Source organism: Sinohyriopsis cumingii, chromosome 3 (assembly GCF_028554795.1).
Source record: "Sinohyriopsis cumingii isolate HCF-2022 chromosome 3, ASM2855479v2, whole genome shotgun sequence".
Lineage (NCBI taxonomy): Eukaryota > Metazoa > Mollusca > Bivalvia > Unionida > Unionidae > Sinohyriopsis > Sinohyriopsis cumingii.
Genome location: NC_142963.1, coordinates 137,885,797 through 137,905,930, shown reverse-complemented (window position 1 = coordinate 137,905,930; position 20,134 = coordinate 137,885,797). Strand labels below are relative to the sequence as shown.

Sequence of the window (20,134 nt, the reverse complement as noted above, 5' to 3'; positions counted from 1 at the left end):
AGTCTTATTTACAAAAGGAACTTTGAGTTAAAGAATACTCATCAGCAGCATGAGCAGCATTTTCCAAGGTTTCAATCTTTTGCTCGTCAAGATAAGACTTAATGTCACTATGGACACAGTTTTTGAACTCTTCAAGTAATATGAGTTGTCTTAGATTTTCATATTCTTGATCAACATTCTTGGCTCAGCACCTTCTATCAAATAACTGCTCTTTTTCTTTAGCAAATTCAACAAGTTTTTCCAGCTTCTTTTCTTATAGTTCCTGAATTATTGCCAATAAACCTCAGGGACTAACTCATACTTTTTAAGATGCATTCCTTAACCAGATCATAGTCAGCATTTTGGTGAACTGGCAGTGAATGGTTAATATCACTAGCTTTACCAATAAGTACACATTGTAATGACTGAATCAAATGCTCCCTTGGCCATTTACAATTTTAGCAACTTTTTCAAAATTAGTAAAATATTTGTCTGCATCTTTTTCTCTGAAAGGGGGTACTAATCTAATATTCTTTGCAACATCAAAACTTAAATTTGTACTTGAAGTGGGAATGTGCTTTTCACTTGCCAGCTCCATTTCTTTTATTCTACATTGATATTCCCTCTCTTCTTTCTCTTTCTCCCATTTGTTCTTTTTGTAAATGCATTTGCTCTTTCTCTTTTTCCAATTTCATTTGTTCTTTCTCTTTCTCCAATTGTAATTATAACTGCAACTGCATTTGTTTTTCCTCTTTCTCAAGTTCAATCTCACTTAACTCCAACTCCAACTTGTATTTTAATTTTAATTCCTTTACTTTATATCAGAGTCTGATACAGACTTACTGATCGAAATCAAAGCACTTTTTATCCAAACATTCTTTTCTACCAAATACTGGACCAAAATATTTTTTATTTCTTGTTTTGTTAAGGAAGCCTTTGCTTCAGAAAGATCATATTTTCTGGCAAGTTGAATTAATTCATCTTTTTTTGAAAGGTCTAAATTGTTCCTGGGTAGGATTTGAAAGAAAGATTTCCACTTTTGATGACATTGTAGAAAAAACTTGCTGATTTGAATAAAGATTTCAAAAATGTACAAAATACTAGTTATTTTAAAAAATTAAAAACATGGGTAATTCAATTTTCAAAAAACACAAAGTTTTCTGTAATATTTAAGCCAAAATTCATATTACCCAGATGAGCCCTCAATTTCTTTGTCATGTGTTTAGGCTCTCATAAACAGTAACAAAAAAACGACAACAAGCTTTGTAAAATTTAACAAATAATTTATTTCCCTAGAAAAACGAGGTAAAAATGGGGAAAAGAACTTACGGTTTTAAGAATCAAATCCAAAAATAATCCAAGAATAATCCAAAAATTACAAAATAGAAGTCCCAGTAATAAAATGTTCTAATGAATCTGAGTTCGAGTTACAATGAAATCCAAAATGGAAGGCGATGACATATTCTGTAGCCAGTATAGTATTGACGTGTCTACACGTCTTTGGTGAACCACAGAAAGTAATATTCTGGTGTTTGAATTCTGTAAATTTCAATAACTATCTTTCTCCAAGAATTAATTCCAAGCACAAGTATTTCCAGTGAAGAATAATCTCTTAGAATCCAAATAATTTGAAGAAAAATTAAAATTAAACTCCAGCTGGTCACAACAGAAGAAACACCTTTATGTCAAAGTGTTTAAAAGCCCAACTGAAATTATCTTTCTAAACATCACTATTAAAACTGGTTACTGCATTAAACAGACACCCAGATGAGGGTCAGCTTAAAGGTAAAACTAGAATTTTTCAATTACAACGTAGAAGCTATTTACATTTAAAGTCACGTACTCCAGTACAGCCTCTACCTCACTCTTATGAAACCTACCCTAAGAATGAATTAAATAAAGTTGTTTGCATCAACTCTTACTAAATCTGAATCAGGGTCAGGAACTAGGTCAGTGTTAAGATACAAAGTTCTAATACTAGGTGTTAGGAAAACTAATTTTTGGAAAATGTCAAATTCCAGTAAATAAAATTACATTTCATCAGAATGTAATGGAAATATTGTAAAAATTTAAAATCAACAAACAATTAAATAAAATCAAATATAAATTAAATCAAATGTACATAACAATATTTTAATAGGAAGCAAAAAATCAAACTCTATTTTCAGAGTAAACATCTGCTCAAGCCCCTTGCACCAAATTTTCTAAGTGCAAAGATTCATCTGTGCTTGTGGTTCTTTTGATATAGTTCAAAATTATGCCTAACATTTCTGCTAAAATCAGTCTTAAAGTAGGAAAATGAACTTGACAATCAGAACTTCTCCGTATGATGGTTATCCTTTAGGAGGAATATAAAAAATAGTACACATTAGACGGGTTCAGTCTGTCACCTTAGCTGTATTCCCAGTCTGCCTAAAGACCAAATGAAATTTGGTTTTTTAGGTTGAATACACCCAGAATCCACCTAAAATCCAGGTGGAATCTGCCTAAAAATTTCATCTGTTTTGGGCACAGTTACTGTATCAAGTCACATTATTCTAAAATGATTGGTCATTGTTACTGTGTCAAGTCGCTTCATTCTAAAATGATTGGTTACAGTTACTGTATCAAGTCACCTCATTCTAAAATGATTAGTCACAGTTACTGTATCAAGTCACTTCATTCTAAAATGATTGGTCACAGTCACCATATCAAGTAACTTCATTCTAAAATGATTGGTCACATTTACTGTATCAAGTCGCTTCATTCTAAAAAGACTGGTCACATCTACTGTATCAAGTCACCTCTTTTCTTTAAATGATTGGTGACAGTTACTGTATCAAGTCACCTCATTCTAAAATGATTGGTCAAAGTTACTGTTTCAAGTTACCTCATTTTTATTCTAAAGTGATTGGTCACAATTACTGTATCAAGTCATCTCATTCTAAAATACTTGGTCACAGTTACTGTTTCAAGTTATCTCATTTTTATTCTAAAGTGATTGGTCAGAGTTATTGTATCAAGTTATCTCATTCTAAAATGATTGGTCACAGTTCCTGTATCAAGTCACTTCATTCTAAAATGATTGGCCACAGTTACCATATCAAGTCACTTCATTCTAAAATGATTGGTCACAGTTACTGTATCAAGTCACCTCATTCGAAAATGATTGGTCGAAGTTACTGTTTCAAGTTACCTCATTTTTATTCTAAAGTGATTGGTCAGAGTTATTGTATGAAGTCATCTCATTCTAAAATGATTGGTCACAGTTCCCGTATCAAGTCACTTCATTCTGAAATGATTGGCCACAGTTACCGTATCAAGTCACTTCATTCTAAAATGATTGGTCACAGTTACTGTATCAAGTCACCTCATTCTAAAATGATTAGTCGAAGTTACTGTTTCAAGTTACCTCATTTTTATTCTAAAGTGATTGCTCACAGTTACTGTATCAAGTCACCTCATTCTAAAATGCTTGGTCACAGTTACTGTATCAAGTCACCTCATTCTAAAATGATTAATCACAATTACTGTATCAAGTCACGTCATTATAAAATGATTGGTCACAGTTACTGTATCACGTCATCTCATTTTAAAATGATTGGTCACAGTTACTGTATCAATTCACCTCATTCTAAAATGATTGGTTACAGTTACCATATCAAGTCACTTCATTCTAAAATGATTGGTCACAGTTACTGTATCAAGTCACCTCTTTCTGAAATGATTGGTCACAGTTACTGTATCAAGTCACTTCATAATAAAATGATTGGTCACAGTTACTGTATCAAGTTGCTTCATTCTAAATAGACTGGTCACATCTACTGTATCAAGTCACCTCTTTTCTTTAAATGATTGGTCAGAGTTACTGTATCAAGTCACCTCATTTTAAAATGATTGGTCAAAGTTACTGTTTCAGGTTACCTCATTCTAAAATGATTGGTTGAAGTTACTGTTTCAAGTTACCTCATTTTTATTCTAATGTGATTGCTCACAGTTACTGTATCAAGTCACCTCATTCTAAAATGCTTGGTCACAGTTACTGTATCAAGTCACCTCATTTTTATTCTAAAATGATTAGTCACAATTACTGTATCAAGTTACCTCATTCTAAAATGATTGGTCAGTTACTGTATCAATTCACCTCATTCTAAAATGATTGGTCACAGTTACTGTATCAAAAAAAAAATGATTGGTCACATTTACACTCGAGAAATATCCATGGGGTCGATAACGAAGAACTGTAAAAAGTTGGGTCATGTGATTTATAGTAAATTTTCGTGGCTGTTTTGAAATTTGTTCAGATCTTTTTGGATGAATAACACTATTCGTGTTAAAGATGGTTGAAATAGTATTTTGGCTTTGAGTGTTTACAGTTGGGGGCAGGGGCAAGTGGTCACAGGTGCTTAACTTTTCAAATCACACATATCACACCTATGTCCATGATGCTTTGAGTCTTGGGATCTGTTTTTTTGGGTATGTGAGAAAGCTTCCCAGTAGCTTCTCGTGGGTCAGTGGCTCTTCCTCCATCAGATAATACCTGCAGCCATGTATAACTATTATGTTCTGCCAAATGGCAAATTCATGCTAGTATTTTGGCTTTGAGAGTGTTTATGGTTGGGGGCAGAGGCAAGTGGTCACAGGTGCGTAACTTTTCCAATCACATACATCTCACCTATGCCCATAATGGTTCGAGTCTTGGGCTCTGTATTTGTGGGTATGTGAGTAAGCTTGCCAGTAGCATCTCATGGGTCAATGGTACCAGATAATATTTGCAGCCATGTATAGCTATTATGTTCTGCCAAATGGTGTTAAACCCACAAAACAAAATGGTACTCACAAGTCATTATCTTCACAGATATTTTAATAAAGGAGTTGGTTCCAGTAAGATTACTGTGATCATTTCGTGTGCCAGCCAAGTTATTCATGGATAATCAAGCCTGTCTTTTTGGGTGCCATAAAAAGAACTCTAGAAGACATACACACAAAGAATTCAGTGGCTTTGTTTAAAATGCAGGTTTTAATTTCTCATTGGGAATTCTATTGATTTTTCACTCCACAATTCAGTGGTTTAACATCATTAATTTATAATAAATCTAACAGCCCAACAGGATGGCGTTCTTAGGACACTTTCATAACTAGAAAAATTCTTTATCTGAAATTTTATATTGGAGAACAAGTACCTGCTAAATATGTCAAATGCCATGATAATTGCTTTACAACATTAACTACTTCCTGTATTGACAAGTAGATTACAGGTGACATGGATTCTATGAAATCAAAGTTATTGTGCTGTAGTTAAACAAGCTCTGGTGTCCACCCATATTATTATCTGCTGATTTAGATTTATATTGTTTGCATTGACAGTTTGACCCAAGACTGCATTCCATGTATATTTATGGCTGCGATATAAGGACTCTCAAAGGATAGGAAGTAAGGCTTTTTCAACTTCCTCCTTTTGGAGATATTTTAAGTGTTGGCACAATACGTTTGAGAGACACACGCCCAAGATCGTGTCCTTCTATATGATATGATTTTACTATTTTTCAATCGGTATCAGTTTATGTCAATATCTGCTCCAGAAACTTCAAAAAGTTCAAAACACAGCTGCGCGGATCATACTTAGAGTACCACGATCAGAGCACACTCAGCCCCACTGCTCTGTACCCTATACTGGCTATCCATTTGATCCAGAATCAAACACAAAATTTGTTCTCTGTGCTACGTTTCACTATCGGACTCTAGTCCAACATACCTATCCGACCTCACCCATGTGTACACACCAGCAAGATACTTATGCTCCTCTTCTGACAATCGTATACTCATTATTCCCACAATGAAAACAAAGTCATATGGACAGCGTTATTTTGCATGACAGGGCCCAGCAACGTGGAATGAATTGCCCACTGAACTTAGACACAAAGACACAGTGATCACATTCAAGAGGGCTCTCAAAGCTCACTTATTTCGACTGCAAGAACAAACTTAAAGACCTAATAATGTTTCCTACCTTAAATATTCTCAGCATGTTTTTTAATGTTTTCTAATTTCATGGTGTTTGTTTTTGTAATCATATCATTATATGTTTTTTATCTTATAGATGTTGTCTAATGTTGTAAAGTGCTTAGAGCTTCTAAAGATTAGGTGCTATACAAAGTCCTCATTATTATTATTATGCCAGAACTTTTATGTACAAATGCTTTTTGCAAACACGTGCATGTGCCAAAGACATCTGACAAACCAGTTTTAATACATAGGGTCAAATATTGTATTTATTGTATTTGTGGTGGAGATTATGGACATAGGATGATATTTAATGTAAGCAATAACCATTCAAAGAAATTTCGTCTTCAGTGTACATGTATTAAAATGAAACATTTGCCTAATGGATCATGACTTTGTACCAATTAATGTCTAAACCGATTATTCTTGAAATAATTTTAAAAATATGAAAATACATGTATATATTAACAATTGGCTTTTTAACTTGAACTATAATATAATGATTGATTTCAGCCCATGTAAATTGAAAATCATTACATGTTTCTACTCGTTTGTGTATCCATTTGTTTATGCATCTGTTTATTGATGGATCTATTTGTTTATGAAAGAATAATAAAGATGGTTGAAATTTTGAAATTTCAATGTTTTATTTGAACAAAAAATGAGAAAGTTACATGCACTTGGCCTCGTGCAGTTGATATGGACAATAGAATGTGATGTTATATTATATCCTTGTGCAGAGAATGAGACATGCCTTCATAATTATATGGAATGAACAATGTTGTTAGGCGCCGGCTTGTGTGGCTAGATAATCAAAATGGCGGACATGGAAGTACACACGTTTTGTGATGTCACATGAAAACAATGGATATATATACATATACAATGGATATATATACATAGTCAAAATCCATGGCACATGATTTTCAATCACTTAATGAGTTGTGTTTATCTTGTATTTTTTCTAATGTCATGGGATCTTCATAAATCAGATGCTTGCCATACATAAGTCTCCCAAGAAAATTCATGTGCTAGAGTCTGCTTAGGCCTTGTAGTGAAGCATTGTCTGTTAAAATGTATTAGCAAGAAACTTGATTTGTTTGCATCTGCCAGCTTGGGTTAAAACTTATTTATGACCACCCATTTTGTGACCTTTGCTAGTGGGGCCTTGGGTACCCAAGTGGTCCAAGCTACTCACATTAACCGATCACTGCCATCTCACCTCTGGATGGGTCTGAGAAAGCTTGCAGGTAACTTCCCATGGGTTGGTGGTTCTTCATGTTTTCCCACGTGTTCTTCCTTTACCAGTTATGCTGATCACCATGTATAGTCTGTCTTGTGCTGAAAATGGAGTTAAGCCCATAACCACAATAACCTTACCTAGCCTTTTAAGTTGAAGAAACCAGAAGACCTGAAGGAAACCACCCCAGGAGCTCAAGTTGAGCCTTTAGCTATCTCTTTAAGTTGAGGAAACCAGAGGACCTGAAAGCAATCACCACCCCATGTTGTGGCATTTAGGTTGTCTGTTAAGTTGAGGAAACCAAAGGATCTGAAGGAAACCACCACTTGTGGGGTGGCCTTAGCTTGCCAATTAAATTGAGGAAACCAGAGGATCTGAAAGAAAACACCAACCACGGATGGGGTAACACTAAATCTTGAAAATATAGGAACTAGTGATTGAACCTTAGTTTGCAAAGTTGCAGATTCACTTGCTACCACACTTACCAGTAACTATCCAGATTCATGTATGAAACAGCTTGTAGTTTGTATCCTTCCATAAAGTTAAAAAAATAGGTCCTGGGATTTCAGTTTAACATATAATATGTTTAGATTTGTTTCCATGCAAATATTGACTTATTAGCCATTTTTGGTTTATTTTTGAAAGTTCAGGTTTTGCATTGCCAAAGATAAATGATGTTTTTTTCTTTCACTTCGTAATCAGTAAATGTAATTTATGTTCCTGACAGTATCCATCATTCCAAGAAATTCAGGCTTACATATCTCAAAACTTATAAAATTCTTTTCAAGCTAGAATAGAGATTATTTTGCTGGTAAATAATGTCTCTGTATCAGACATTAAAAAAGGGTCCTATTACTCAGATCTTTTGCAGACTTCATAATACTATACATGTATAATCTTAGATCTGTGTGGCAGTGCCATTTACAGCCATCCAACATAGTGAACAAATCAATAACATTTACAGCCATCCAGCATAGTGTATAAATCAATAACATTTGCAGCCAGCCAGCATAGTGTACAAATCAATAACATTTGCAACCAGCCAGCATAGTGTACAAATCAATAACATTTGCTGCCAGCCAGCATAGTGTACAAATCAATAACATTTGCAACCAGCCAGCAGTGTACAAATCAATAACATTTGCAACCAGCCAGCATAGTGTATAAATCAATAACATCTGCAACCATCCAGCATAGTGTAGTATATGGAACATAGACATAGCAAACACATTTGCATAAAACAAACAACCAAATAATAGAATATTACATGAAACTAAAATTGCGTAGCTTATTGCTGTACTCTTTCAGAACTTGTTCGTCCTAGCACTAAAACCTGTCTTTCTTTTTACAAGATGGCCACCTGGTCCCTTTCTTGTTTAACAAGGAAAGCACTATTCTCTTTATGCCTCCCAGGAGTCAAGACTCTCTTCGTTTTCAGGAAATTTCAGACTAAAGAATTTCAACCAAGATTGTCACTTTAAATTCTGATTGCTTCTAAAGTGTATGCCTTAATTTATTCTGCCCAATCATAGGCAGCGTCCCTAATTTTTCCCAAAGAAATAATTCCTTTCATCAGATTTAGACAGCTCATAATCTGTGAACAATGATGCATATCAATTTCCCTTTGAAAAAATGATAATTTGACATAGGTTCCTACCAAGCAATTAGGGTTGGTAGCTTAAATGTTTACTTTCTAAGGACTGTGTTAAGACAGTCCCTGGTCAATTTCACTGAGTTGGAATGCTGCCCCTTTGAAGTTTACACTGACATGGGGGGTGTGAACAAAGAAAGGTCGAAGTGACACTTTACAAAGACTTTCTGGCTTAAATGCGATAAAATTTTAATGCTCAATGCATTAAACTTTAAAGTTCACTGCAATTCAAAATTCAACACTTCACACGGCATAGTGTAAATTTTTCACAATTAGGATGTGGGGACAGCAAAAGGATATTTGTCTCAGGACTCAGTCTCAGTCTAATAGAACATTTATAAACTGGCTTTTCATATATTGGAATACATTTTCTTCTATGACTACCTACACAAAATCAGAAATTTGGAATTGCTGTCTTTTAGCTATGAAACATCATATAATTTTGCATATTATTGAACTGAACATCTGCTTTTTATCTTAGTGTTCCAGACATTTGATCGATTTTAGATTTTTATTGTAAGACAGTGGTTATTATTGTCCATTTTTATTACATTTCAACCTTTTGCATGTAGCTATCAAATTTATGTCATGTTTAGAGCTAGTTCTTGACATTAGCAGCATGAAATGAATTTTAATTCCATCCAGAATGGTCAAGTTCAAGTAACAAATAAGTCACATTTCCTCTTCACTAGCCAAGGTTCTGATACGATAACCCTGTCTACACCTTGGCAGATTGTACAGATATTTTAGTGCTTTGTCCTAGTGACATCTATTGGGTATCACGAGTTGCCACCATTAGTATGTAGTGCTAACAATCCAATAGCATGTAACAGCGGTGCATTGTACATTGGCCAGAAATGGTGGAGGTAATTGACTTAAAAAGGATAATTTGTAAGTTTAAGATTGAAAGGATGACTACGTACCAGAGGGATTAGCCATTATAGGTGTATTTGGGTGAACAGTATTTGTACAAACACAGACCGGCAATGTACAATTGCTTATTTATCAGTCTATTCAAGTTGTTTGCTCCCCTTGTCTCATTCATGTAGGAACAGTGTTCAAATTTGAACAGCTTAATTTTGATTGGATGTGGTAGCTTGCTGCCACATACATTGAAATTCTCACAGAAATATCTGCTCTATACACCAAAGTTTAGATAGGGTTATCATATGGGAACCTTAGCTAGCGAAGATGACATTTGTTGGAAATAATGAATACATCAGCCTCAACCGTTACCTTAGCTAGCGAAGATGACATTTGTTGGAAATAATGTATACATCAGCCTCAACCCTTACCTTAGCTAGCGAAGATGACATTTGTTGTAAATAATGAATACATCAGCCTTAACCCTAACCTTAGGTAGCGAAGATGACATTTGCTGTAAATAATGAATACATCAGCCTCAACCCTTACCTTAGCTAGCGAAGATGACATTTGTTGTAAATAATGAATACATCAGCCTCAACCCTAACCTTAGCTAGCGAAGATGACATTTGTTGTAAATAATGAATACATCAGCCTCAACCCTAACCTTAGCTAGCGAAGATGACATTTGTTGTAAATAATGAATACATCAGCCTCAACCCTAACCTTAGCTAACGAAGATGTCATTTGTTGTAAATAAGGAATACATCAGCCTCAACCTTTACCCTAGGTAGCGAATATGACATTTGTTGTAAATAAGGAATACATCAGATTCAAGACTTTCTTCATCCATGGGAGCCACATTTGCTCATTGGTCAAAGGTCAGGACTGTAATCCTAGTGTCACATGTTCAGTACCCATGGAAGAAAACCGGGGTCAGCTGTCGTTGTGTTCTTTGGAAAGGCACTTAGGTTCCATTCCCTCAGCATGCTATAGCCAATAAAATGCTGAAAGTGTGCCAACAAAAACCAAGCAACCAACTGTTTCTTTATTGTTAAATTTAAGCTTGAGTTATAAATATGATCCCATAAAATTCAGATAGTAGGTTGTACGTAAGAGCTCTTGACTTTTTCAGGTTGCGGTCAAGTCTGGGCAGATGGCTACATCATACGAGGACGTGACTGTGGAAGATGGAAGCAAGATTTATGCCGACATGTTCTTTGATTCAGACAGACGACACCTCTATGCACTTACGGATAGAAAGGTAAATAATTTTAGCATTACTGGTAATAGACCAAAACATCTTTTGGGATGGTTGGCTGCCCAAGGCCCGTCTGTCTGATGCCATCGGTTTGTTGTTACTACTCCTCCTAAACTGCTTTTAGGATGTCCATGAAATGTTACACACACATTATTCATCACATGCAATAACCAGTATTAAAAGCAAATGATGCTGTTTGGTCGGCCAATATGGCCACCACAGTGGCCATTTTAAAACTCTTCTCACTACTTCTCCTGAATTGATGGTTATATCAGCATCAGTTTACTCTTAATTTGATTGATGTGTCTCAGTGCAGGACAGTTGTTGTTGTTGTAGGGTTTAACACCATTTTTCAGCACACGATAGGCTATACATGGCGGCCAGTATTAATGGTGGCGGAAGAACCCGGGAACGAGAAGCTACTGGCAAGCTTTCTCACATACCCACATTGGCTGAATCGGAGACTCGAACCCACGCATACAGAGGTGAGATGGCAATGATACGTAACGGAGAGCGCTTTAGACCATTCGGCCACCCCAATGCAGGACAGTGTAGTCTACATGATTCATGCAGTTTTAAACATGGAGACCTTCATGATCTCTTTTTACCACTGTAATAAATGTCAAAGGTATCAAGTTTTACACCAGGATAAAATAAATGAGGTTCCCTTGCTACCAGGAAATTTGGAAAAAGTCTGGAGAAGGAAATGGTTTGTTCCAGATGGTGAAAAGTCCATTAATATTTTGCAAATATTGATCACAGCTGGGGGACAAACTGGAAATTTTCAGGTACCACTTGATGACAAAAGAATATATCTGAGTTATAAATGAACTGTCATGAGTTAAATTTCTTGAGTTTTACTGGAATTTTTTCAGAGGTTGCCAAACTCTTTGGTCAGTTGAGATACAGTTGCTGTATGTATCATTTGGGTGCATGCACTAGACATATTTATATGGACCATTCAAGCACTCAGGTGATCAGGTTGGTCAAGTAGACTGGTTACCAAGTAGTCAGCTCCATATTGGTATCTTTTCTGTATGTAGAAGATATAAAGACCAGTCAAGCATCAGTGTGCCAAGATGTTGTCAGCGATGTTTGAGCTTGAAGTTTAAGACAAAAGTAATCAAGCTGATTTTCTCCATTTCCCCTTTTGTTGTGAGAAGTCACTGAAACAGTATTTTATTAAATCATTGATATTCATTTGGTAGTAACATGATGTTAAACATCGCCAGTTGTAGCCTTGACCATCACTTCTATCTCTAACTCATCTTTGCAGTGAATTTTACTATCAGACTTTTCTAAATACATAGAAATATATCAACTGCTGGGGAAACGTCATTGCAAAGTCTGACATTGACGACATTAAATATACAGTCCATAGTCAGCTTATGGGGAAAGGAGATGTCAGGGCACCAAAACAAACATAAGCAGGTTTTAAGCATTTTCTTGTCTTTCTTTTATACAAAGGTTTATCATTTTAAAGGCTTTTTGTCGGAATTTAAGCAACAGTAATAACAAAATCATTCTTGATACCAACATATGCAGCTAAGCACAGTAAGTTGACATTTTTATTCGGTAAATTTAAACAAGTCACATGCAAATTTATATGTATTTCCTTGGTCATACTTGTTTCTAGCGATACTTTGTGTACATGGCTATGTCTCATTCAGACGATGCACATTTTCAAAGCCAAAATATTGTTGATTATGTTAAGTCAGATTCATAATCATTAGTGAACCTTGAAAAGAATACAGTTTATCCAGGCAAAAACATGGAAAAGACCTGGGCATTTTTGTTTCAGAAAGTGTGAGAAACCAGAATGAAAGGGCCTTGTAAACCAAAGTTTTCAGAGTATTCATTTGAAAGCTAAATTAGTGTCTTGATGATTTTTCTGTTTTTGAGTTTATTGGTACAAGAAAATTGTCTCACAGTATTAATGTGGGTTCATTACTTTATATTTCAGTCTTTTATAAGTTCTGTATAAATAAAATTTACCATTGGTGGCAAGTTCAAGAGTCAGCAAACACCCCAAATCAGATAATGCATACCCAAAAGTACATAGACTTTCATTCAATAAGCACAGGATGAATTTAATATTCAGTAGGGATATGTAAAGTTTGATGTACAGTAGGGATATGTAGAGTTTATAATACAGTAGGGATATGTAGAGTTTATAATACAGTAGGGATATGTAGAGTTTAATATACAGTTGGGATATGTAGAGTTTATAATACAGTAGGGATATGTAGAATTTGATGTACAGTAAGGATATGTAGGGTTTGGTACACAGTAGGGATATGTAGAGTTTGATGTACAGAAGGGATGTGTAGAGTCTGATGTACAGTAGGGATGTGTCGAGTTTGATGTACAGTAGGGATATGTAGAGTTTGACGTACAGTAGGGGTGTGTCGAGTTTGATGTACAGTAGGGATGTGTCGAGTTTGATGTACAGTAGGGATATGTAGAGTTGATTGATGTACAGTAGGGATATGTAGAGTTTATAGTACAGTAGGGATATGTAGAGTTTATAATACAGTAGGGATATGTAGAGTCTATAATACAGTAGGGATATGTAGAGTTTGATGTACAGAAGGGATGTGTAGAGTTTGATGTACAGTAGGGATGTGTCAAGTTTGATGTACAGAAGGGATATGTAGAGTCTGATGTACAGTAGGGATATGTAGAGTTTGATGTACAGTAGGGATGTGTCGAGTTTGATGTACAGTAGGGATCTGTAGAGTTTGATGTACAGTAGGGATATGTAGAGTTTGATGTACAGTAGGGATGTGTAGAGTATGATGTACAGTAGGGATGTGTCGAGTTTGATGTACAGTAGGGATATGTAGAGTTTATAGTACAGTAGGGATATGTAGAGTTTGATGTACGGTAGGGATGTGTAGAGTATGATGTACAGTAAGGATGTGTCGAGTTTAATGTACAGTAGGGATATGTAGAGTTTGATGTACAGTAGGGATATGTAGAGTTTGATGTACAGTAGGGATGTGTCAAGTTTGATGTACAGTAGGGATGTGTCGAGTTTGATGTAAAGTAGGGATATGTAGAGTTGATTGATGTACAGTAGGGATATGTAGAGTTTTAAATGTACAGTATGGGTATGTAGAGTTAATAATACAGTAGAGATATGTAGGCTTGATATACAGTAGGGGTATGTACAGTTTTAATACAGTAGGGATATGTAGAGTTTATAATACAGTAGGGGTATGTACAGTTTATAATACAGTAGGGATATGTTGAGTTTATAATACAGTAGGGATATGTAGAGTTTATAATACAGTAGGGATATGTAGAGTTTATAATACAGTAGGGATATGTAGAGTTTAATATACAGTTGGGATATGTAGAGTTTATAATACGGTAGGGATATGTAGAGTTTAATATACAGTTGGGATATGTAGAGTTTATAATACAGTAGGGATATGTAGAGTTTATAATACAGTAGGGATATGTAGAGTTTAATATACAGTTGGGATATGTAGAGTTTATAATACAGTAGGGATATGTAGAGTTTATAATACGGTAGGGATATGTAGAGTTTAATATACAGTTGGGATATGTAGAGTTTATAATACAGTAGGGATATGTAGAGTTTGATATGCAGTAGGGATATGTGTAGTTTTTATTACAGTAATAATAATAATGACCTTATTTAATAATAATAATAATAATAATAATAATAATAATGACCTTATTTAAAGAGGGTAACACAATTAGCTAAAAACTAATCTACCTTGAGGCCCTCATACAAAAGAAATTCATTTATTTTAGCTGCATCTCTGAAGCCACTGGATATATTGGGTTTGGAAGAAGGAAATAGAGTGGGCATTTCTAATCTCAACTGGAATACTATTCCAGAGCAGAGTTCCAGAGTACTGGAAACTTTTTTTAAATAACTCCAGCAGCAGAGAGGGTGAACAGACCAAATTATCCGAGCAAAACCCTTGTGTTTAGACAAAAAAAAATCCGTGCTCATTCATATAGGTCATACCACGTCTACGATTATTGTTTGTCCCAAACAAGATTGTAGACGAACCCTCTCTGCTGCTATTCATGTTGCAAAAGAAAGTTTTACCACCATATCAAGTTTGATGAATATTTCTCAATGCGTTCACCTCATCTGTTTCATCTTTATTTGTTCTATGTTTCAAGTAATATTCAAGTTCTGATGGTGGTTTTGGATTTATGTTCTTTCTTTTTCTGTAATAGTTCATCAAACTTCTGTATCGATCTTCACCGCAAGTTTTGCAAATCTGATATAATCCTCTAACGCCGTTGTTACATCCAACACAACTTCGTGGACCAGCATGAGGGTTTTTCTTTAAAATATAATTATGTTTTTCACAATATTCTCCACGACACCTTTTGTTGCATTTATCTGTTGTTCCTTGAATTAACCACGCACAGTTGTTCATTATATTAATGATATCTGTTTAATTAAATTTACACCCCTTCTGCTGATATCAATTAAAAAATTGTTATATTAAAAATAATGGTATATCCAGAATCTCATACTGCAAGAATGGCATGAGAACGATTAGAAGCAATTAAAACATTTCTTCCTGTCAGAGACTCATTTAGAAAAAATCTACAAGCGCAGCAAGAAGCACAAGTACTGAGTACGAAGAAGAAACTAAAAAACTGTTTAAACCCGTCACTGCAGCTACTGAAAAGGTTACAGCTGTCATCAAAGAAGATCTTCTTCTGGTATCAAAACAAACAGCAGAACAAACTGAAAAAATAGCAAGAAGAACTAAACAGACAAAGAAGATTTTACGAGATCTTCCACCTGGCATAGCCAGGGAAATAGCTGCGGCTCAACCTCCACCTGTCGGCGAAGAAATACTTGAAAGTATTGGAAAACTTCGTACTGAAGTTGCCGACGTGCAAAAAGAACATGCACCTGAACCCGAACTAGTAGAAAAAAACTTAGAATTGATTGCAAAATTTAGGAAAGGGGTTGTTGAAGAAATTAGAAATACTAAAAGAGAAAAATTACCTGAAGCAATATTAAATATACTATTTAATAAATCTAGTATTTTAAAACCCCATTATGAAAAAGTAAATGATGATAATCTTATTAAACATATATATCGCGTATATTACAACAAAAAACAAGCTAGAGGTCAAGAATATGAAATTATTAATGAAGAAGTAAAAAGACTTTATAGAGAGAGACTGAAACAACTAAAACAAGAACAACTTGCCCAGTATCAACTTCCTCCACCTTTACAACAAATAGAACAACAGCAATTGATGTTAAAACCATCTAGAGAGAAAAGGAAGCAGATGGCAAAGGAAATGAAGCAAAAAGCAGAAGAAAAATGGAAACAAGAAGAAGAAATGTTTAGAGATATAGAAACTAAACAACAGGAGAAATTACGTTCACTGGGTAAAGAAAGAGATCCTGACGATGATCCTCCAAGCGCTGTAGGAAGTGGGTTCCTGACTACATCAGAAGGAAATAATTTTATTTGTCCTGATAATATCCTCAGTGACGTGTCATGGTTAGAAGTTCTCATGGGAGGAAATAATTCAACAGAAATAATTAATGAAGCAGCTGATATTTGTCGGCGATTATTTCAAGGCAGTATCATGGATATCGGAGTTTACCGAGAACTTATCGATGAACTTGTTGATGACTAGTTGTTAAATAAATGGTAAATTAAAAAAGATGATCATACGTAATAATCATCGTAAACCTGTACAGGTCAGAGCGGTGAACTCACGATTACCAGTCTACAGAGCTACTTACGGAGATGGACTTGGTGATGTTGTGCGAGGATTATTCACAAGGATAGCTCCAAAAGCAGCACCCGTTGCAAAACAAATATCGATGAAAGCTATCGATATTGTTCGTGAAAAAGCTCCTGGAGCAATTGTCAATGTTGCTGGTAAGGCGTTCTCGGCAATCAAAGAAAGACTAGCATGATTATTGCGACGAAAACAACAACCACCAGTGAAACTGGCAAGTACTGAAATTATGCCCGCAGACGTAAGTAAAATAATAAATCAGGCTGCAAATCAAAAACTAGCGGAATTATCTGAAGAGGCAGAAAGAAATATAACATCAAATTTGATAGCAGATCAAAGACTCAGTCAATCAGGAAATAATATTTCAAGCATGATATCAGGAAGTGGAGTTTCCAAACACGGTTTTCGTGTTAGACGAAAATAATTATAATAAAATGTTTAAACGTGAATCTGATGAAGCATTTGATATGGAGGCACCTGTCCTTAAAGATGAATCGGTACGTGATTATCAGTTTTATTCTTATGAGGCACGAATACCAGATCAACGTGGAAGAATTGAACTACAAGTTCATGATACAAGTAGATACTTTTTACCCGCTGAGGCTTTTCTTGAGGTAGAAGGTACAATTATAAAAACGGATGATACTAATTATGGAGGTGCAGTAAAAGTTGGTTTTGTCAACAATGGGATTATGGCATTGTTTGATAGTGCCACTTATATGATCGATGGAACAAATATTGAATCGATTCAGAAAGATGTCGACGTTGCTACAACAATAATAGGATTAGCAAGATATTCTGATGGTTATACAAGATCAGCAGGTCCTACAATGATGTTTGTGAAAGATAACTCCAATAACCCTGAAAGCGATCCGTATAATATAAGGCGACCAAGAAATTTTGCCAATAACGCTGATGCTGATGTGTGGCCAGTGGTTCATGGTTCTAGCGAAAATTTCAACTTGGGATTTGCAGCACGTAAAAATATGTTACTAGGAGACAATAGAAGATTTTCATGTGCAATTCCACTATCGCATATTTTTGGATTTTGTAGAAATTTTAGAAAGGTTATTTTTGGAGCTAGACATACGGTTGTTCTTGTGCGAAAAGGTGATGATAACGATGCTCTGTGGAGACCTGTTGGTGATGCTGGTAAAGTAATATTGTCTAAACTTTCACTGTGGATGCCGGTAATGACTCCAACGATCGCAGTAGAACAAAAATTAATTTCTTTCATGGACACTGGTAAATCCTTATTGTCATGGTTAACAACAAGCACAGATAGTATGCAAACTAACGTTAATGGTCAGTTTACATGGCATATAGCATCACAACAGGGTGTTTCTGCACCGCGACATATTTTTGTTGCATTTCAGGAAACTAATCAATTAGGCTCACAAGTTCACTCTCATATGATATTTGATAAACTAGGTATCACAGATATTTCTTTACGGATAAACGGACAACAAGAACCAGCAGAAAATATACAACTAAATTATGAACAGAATCGTATAGGACGTGCATATCATCGTTTAATGTCATTCATGGGACGTGATCAAAATGTTGATACTGGATTGCAAATATCACAATATGATTTCAGAACTTTGTATCCGATTTATTATTTTTCACTGGAACATCTTGATCTATCAAAACAATCTGTCGTTGATGTACATCTTAAAGCAACATTGAATACAGGTGGTGCTAATTATAGAGCAATCGCGGTCATACTCAGCGATAAATCCATGTTACTTGAAGATGGTAGTGGTCGAATGAGAGTCGTTGATGCACCAGTTGGAAAATCTTTAATTATTCAGAAAAATATTATTTATATAAAAATGTCGTATAGTCATGTTAATGTTACTCTGACTCCCGGTCAGGTCAGAAAGCTTCAATCAAAAACCACCAGCAAATGCGGAACTAAAATATCACTAAAACGAGATCAGATGGGTGGTGGTCCAAACAAATTATTGTTGACAAATAATCAGATTAAACATTTCAATAAAGCCCTAGAATCAAAAACTGGAGTTCAATTACGTCTTTCTCCGAGCGCCATCAAAGACATGGTTAAAACGGGTGGTATATTTCCACTTCTTGTGACTATTCCAGCGTTAATAGCTGCTGCCGCTCCAGCCGTAGCAAAAGCAGCCGCGTTAGGTGCTGTTGGAACAGCTGCTGGAATGGCTCTAAAGAAAGCAACAGGAAATGGGTACAAAAACAAGGGACGCGGTCTAAGATTACCGGGATCTCGCTGGGGGAGTGGTCTGAGGCTCCCACGTTAGATGTTTCAGCATCAAATTTTGATTTACTTGATGCTGCTAAACGATTAAAAATAAAAGCCTTTAGAGGTGTTTTTATGCGAGATCAATTACCAAAACAACCGAATAAACTCGAAACAGGTATTATTAATCTCGACTCGACTTCAGGACCCGGTACTCATTGGGTATCATATGCGGTTGATCCACGTGGAATCGTTTATTTTGATTCATACGGGTTAGCTCCACCTGCTGAATTTATCAAGTATGTCGCACCACTTCACGCAAGAACCTCTGGTTGTAAAGTTTGGTATTCAATGCTACCCACACAAACAATGACAGATCCGCCAAAATGCGGCTGTGAGGTAATTAATGTACTCGACGCTATATCAAAATCATCCAAACCGCCACATAAAGTTGTGCATGATTATACAAGCAACCGCTTCATTGCACGTAAAGCGTTTTAAATAGATCTTGGATCTTAAAATATAATGGTTGATATTTACGGAAGAAGATCTTCCCGCATTAAGAGAAAATCCGGCGATGTTGATTCGTCGAAGTATGCAACTAAAGTTGAGCTCGCTGATATCATGAGCCTGGCTGGAGTTGATCCAGATGAGGTCATTATTTTTCAAGATCGATATGGTAAACTAAAAACGAGCAATATCAGATGGAATGATATTGTTCGACGAGTACTCGGTGCAGTTACAGATAATATTCCCGTGTTTACTGACAGTGGCAGAATCAGAGATTCAAGTGTATCATTTACAACCATCAGAGATGAAATTGCAAGAAGCGTTGCTGGTCGCGTGAAAAATACCGGTGACACAATGACGGGAATAAAATAGTAGTTTTAAGAGATCCAACATCCGACGAAGATGCAGCAACAAAAAAATACGTCGACATTGTAGATGGTAAATTATCCACGTTGCGGGCCGAGTATGACGTTCACGTGGGCGCTTTTGGAAGATTTCGCAGAAACCATCAAAGAAACGCAGAAGAATTCTTCGGCACTCCGCACTCCGTTGACATGAAACTTTCTGATATCAAGACGAACATCGACACAGCTAAAAAAACACTTGAAGACATCGTAGCGGGGATTCCTGATATCGTTAACAAAACCAGTCTGATTAAAG

At 35.7% G+C, this 20,134-nt stretch overlaps 1 protein-coding gene across 1 annotated transcript in view; it reads left to right on the top strand.

Moving 5' to 3' along the window:
• Positions 1-20,134, top strand: part of LOC149803939 (plexin-A1-like) — a 444,256-nt gene that overhangs the window by 153,904 nt on the left and 270,218 nt on the right. The window contains exon 4 of the mRNA XM_089953750.1: positions 10,852-10,980. Coding sequence (XP_089809876.1) covers positions 10,852-10,980 — 129 coding nt within the window. The remainder of the gene's footprint in view (positions 1-10,851; positions 10,981-20,134) is intronic.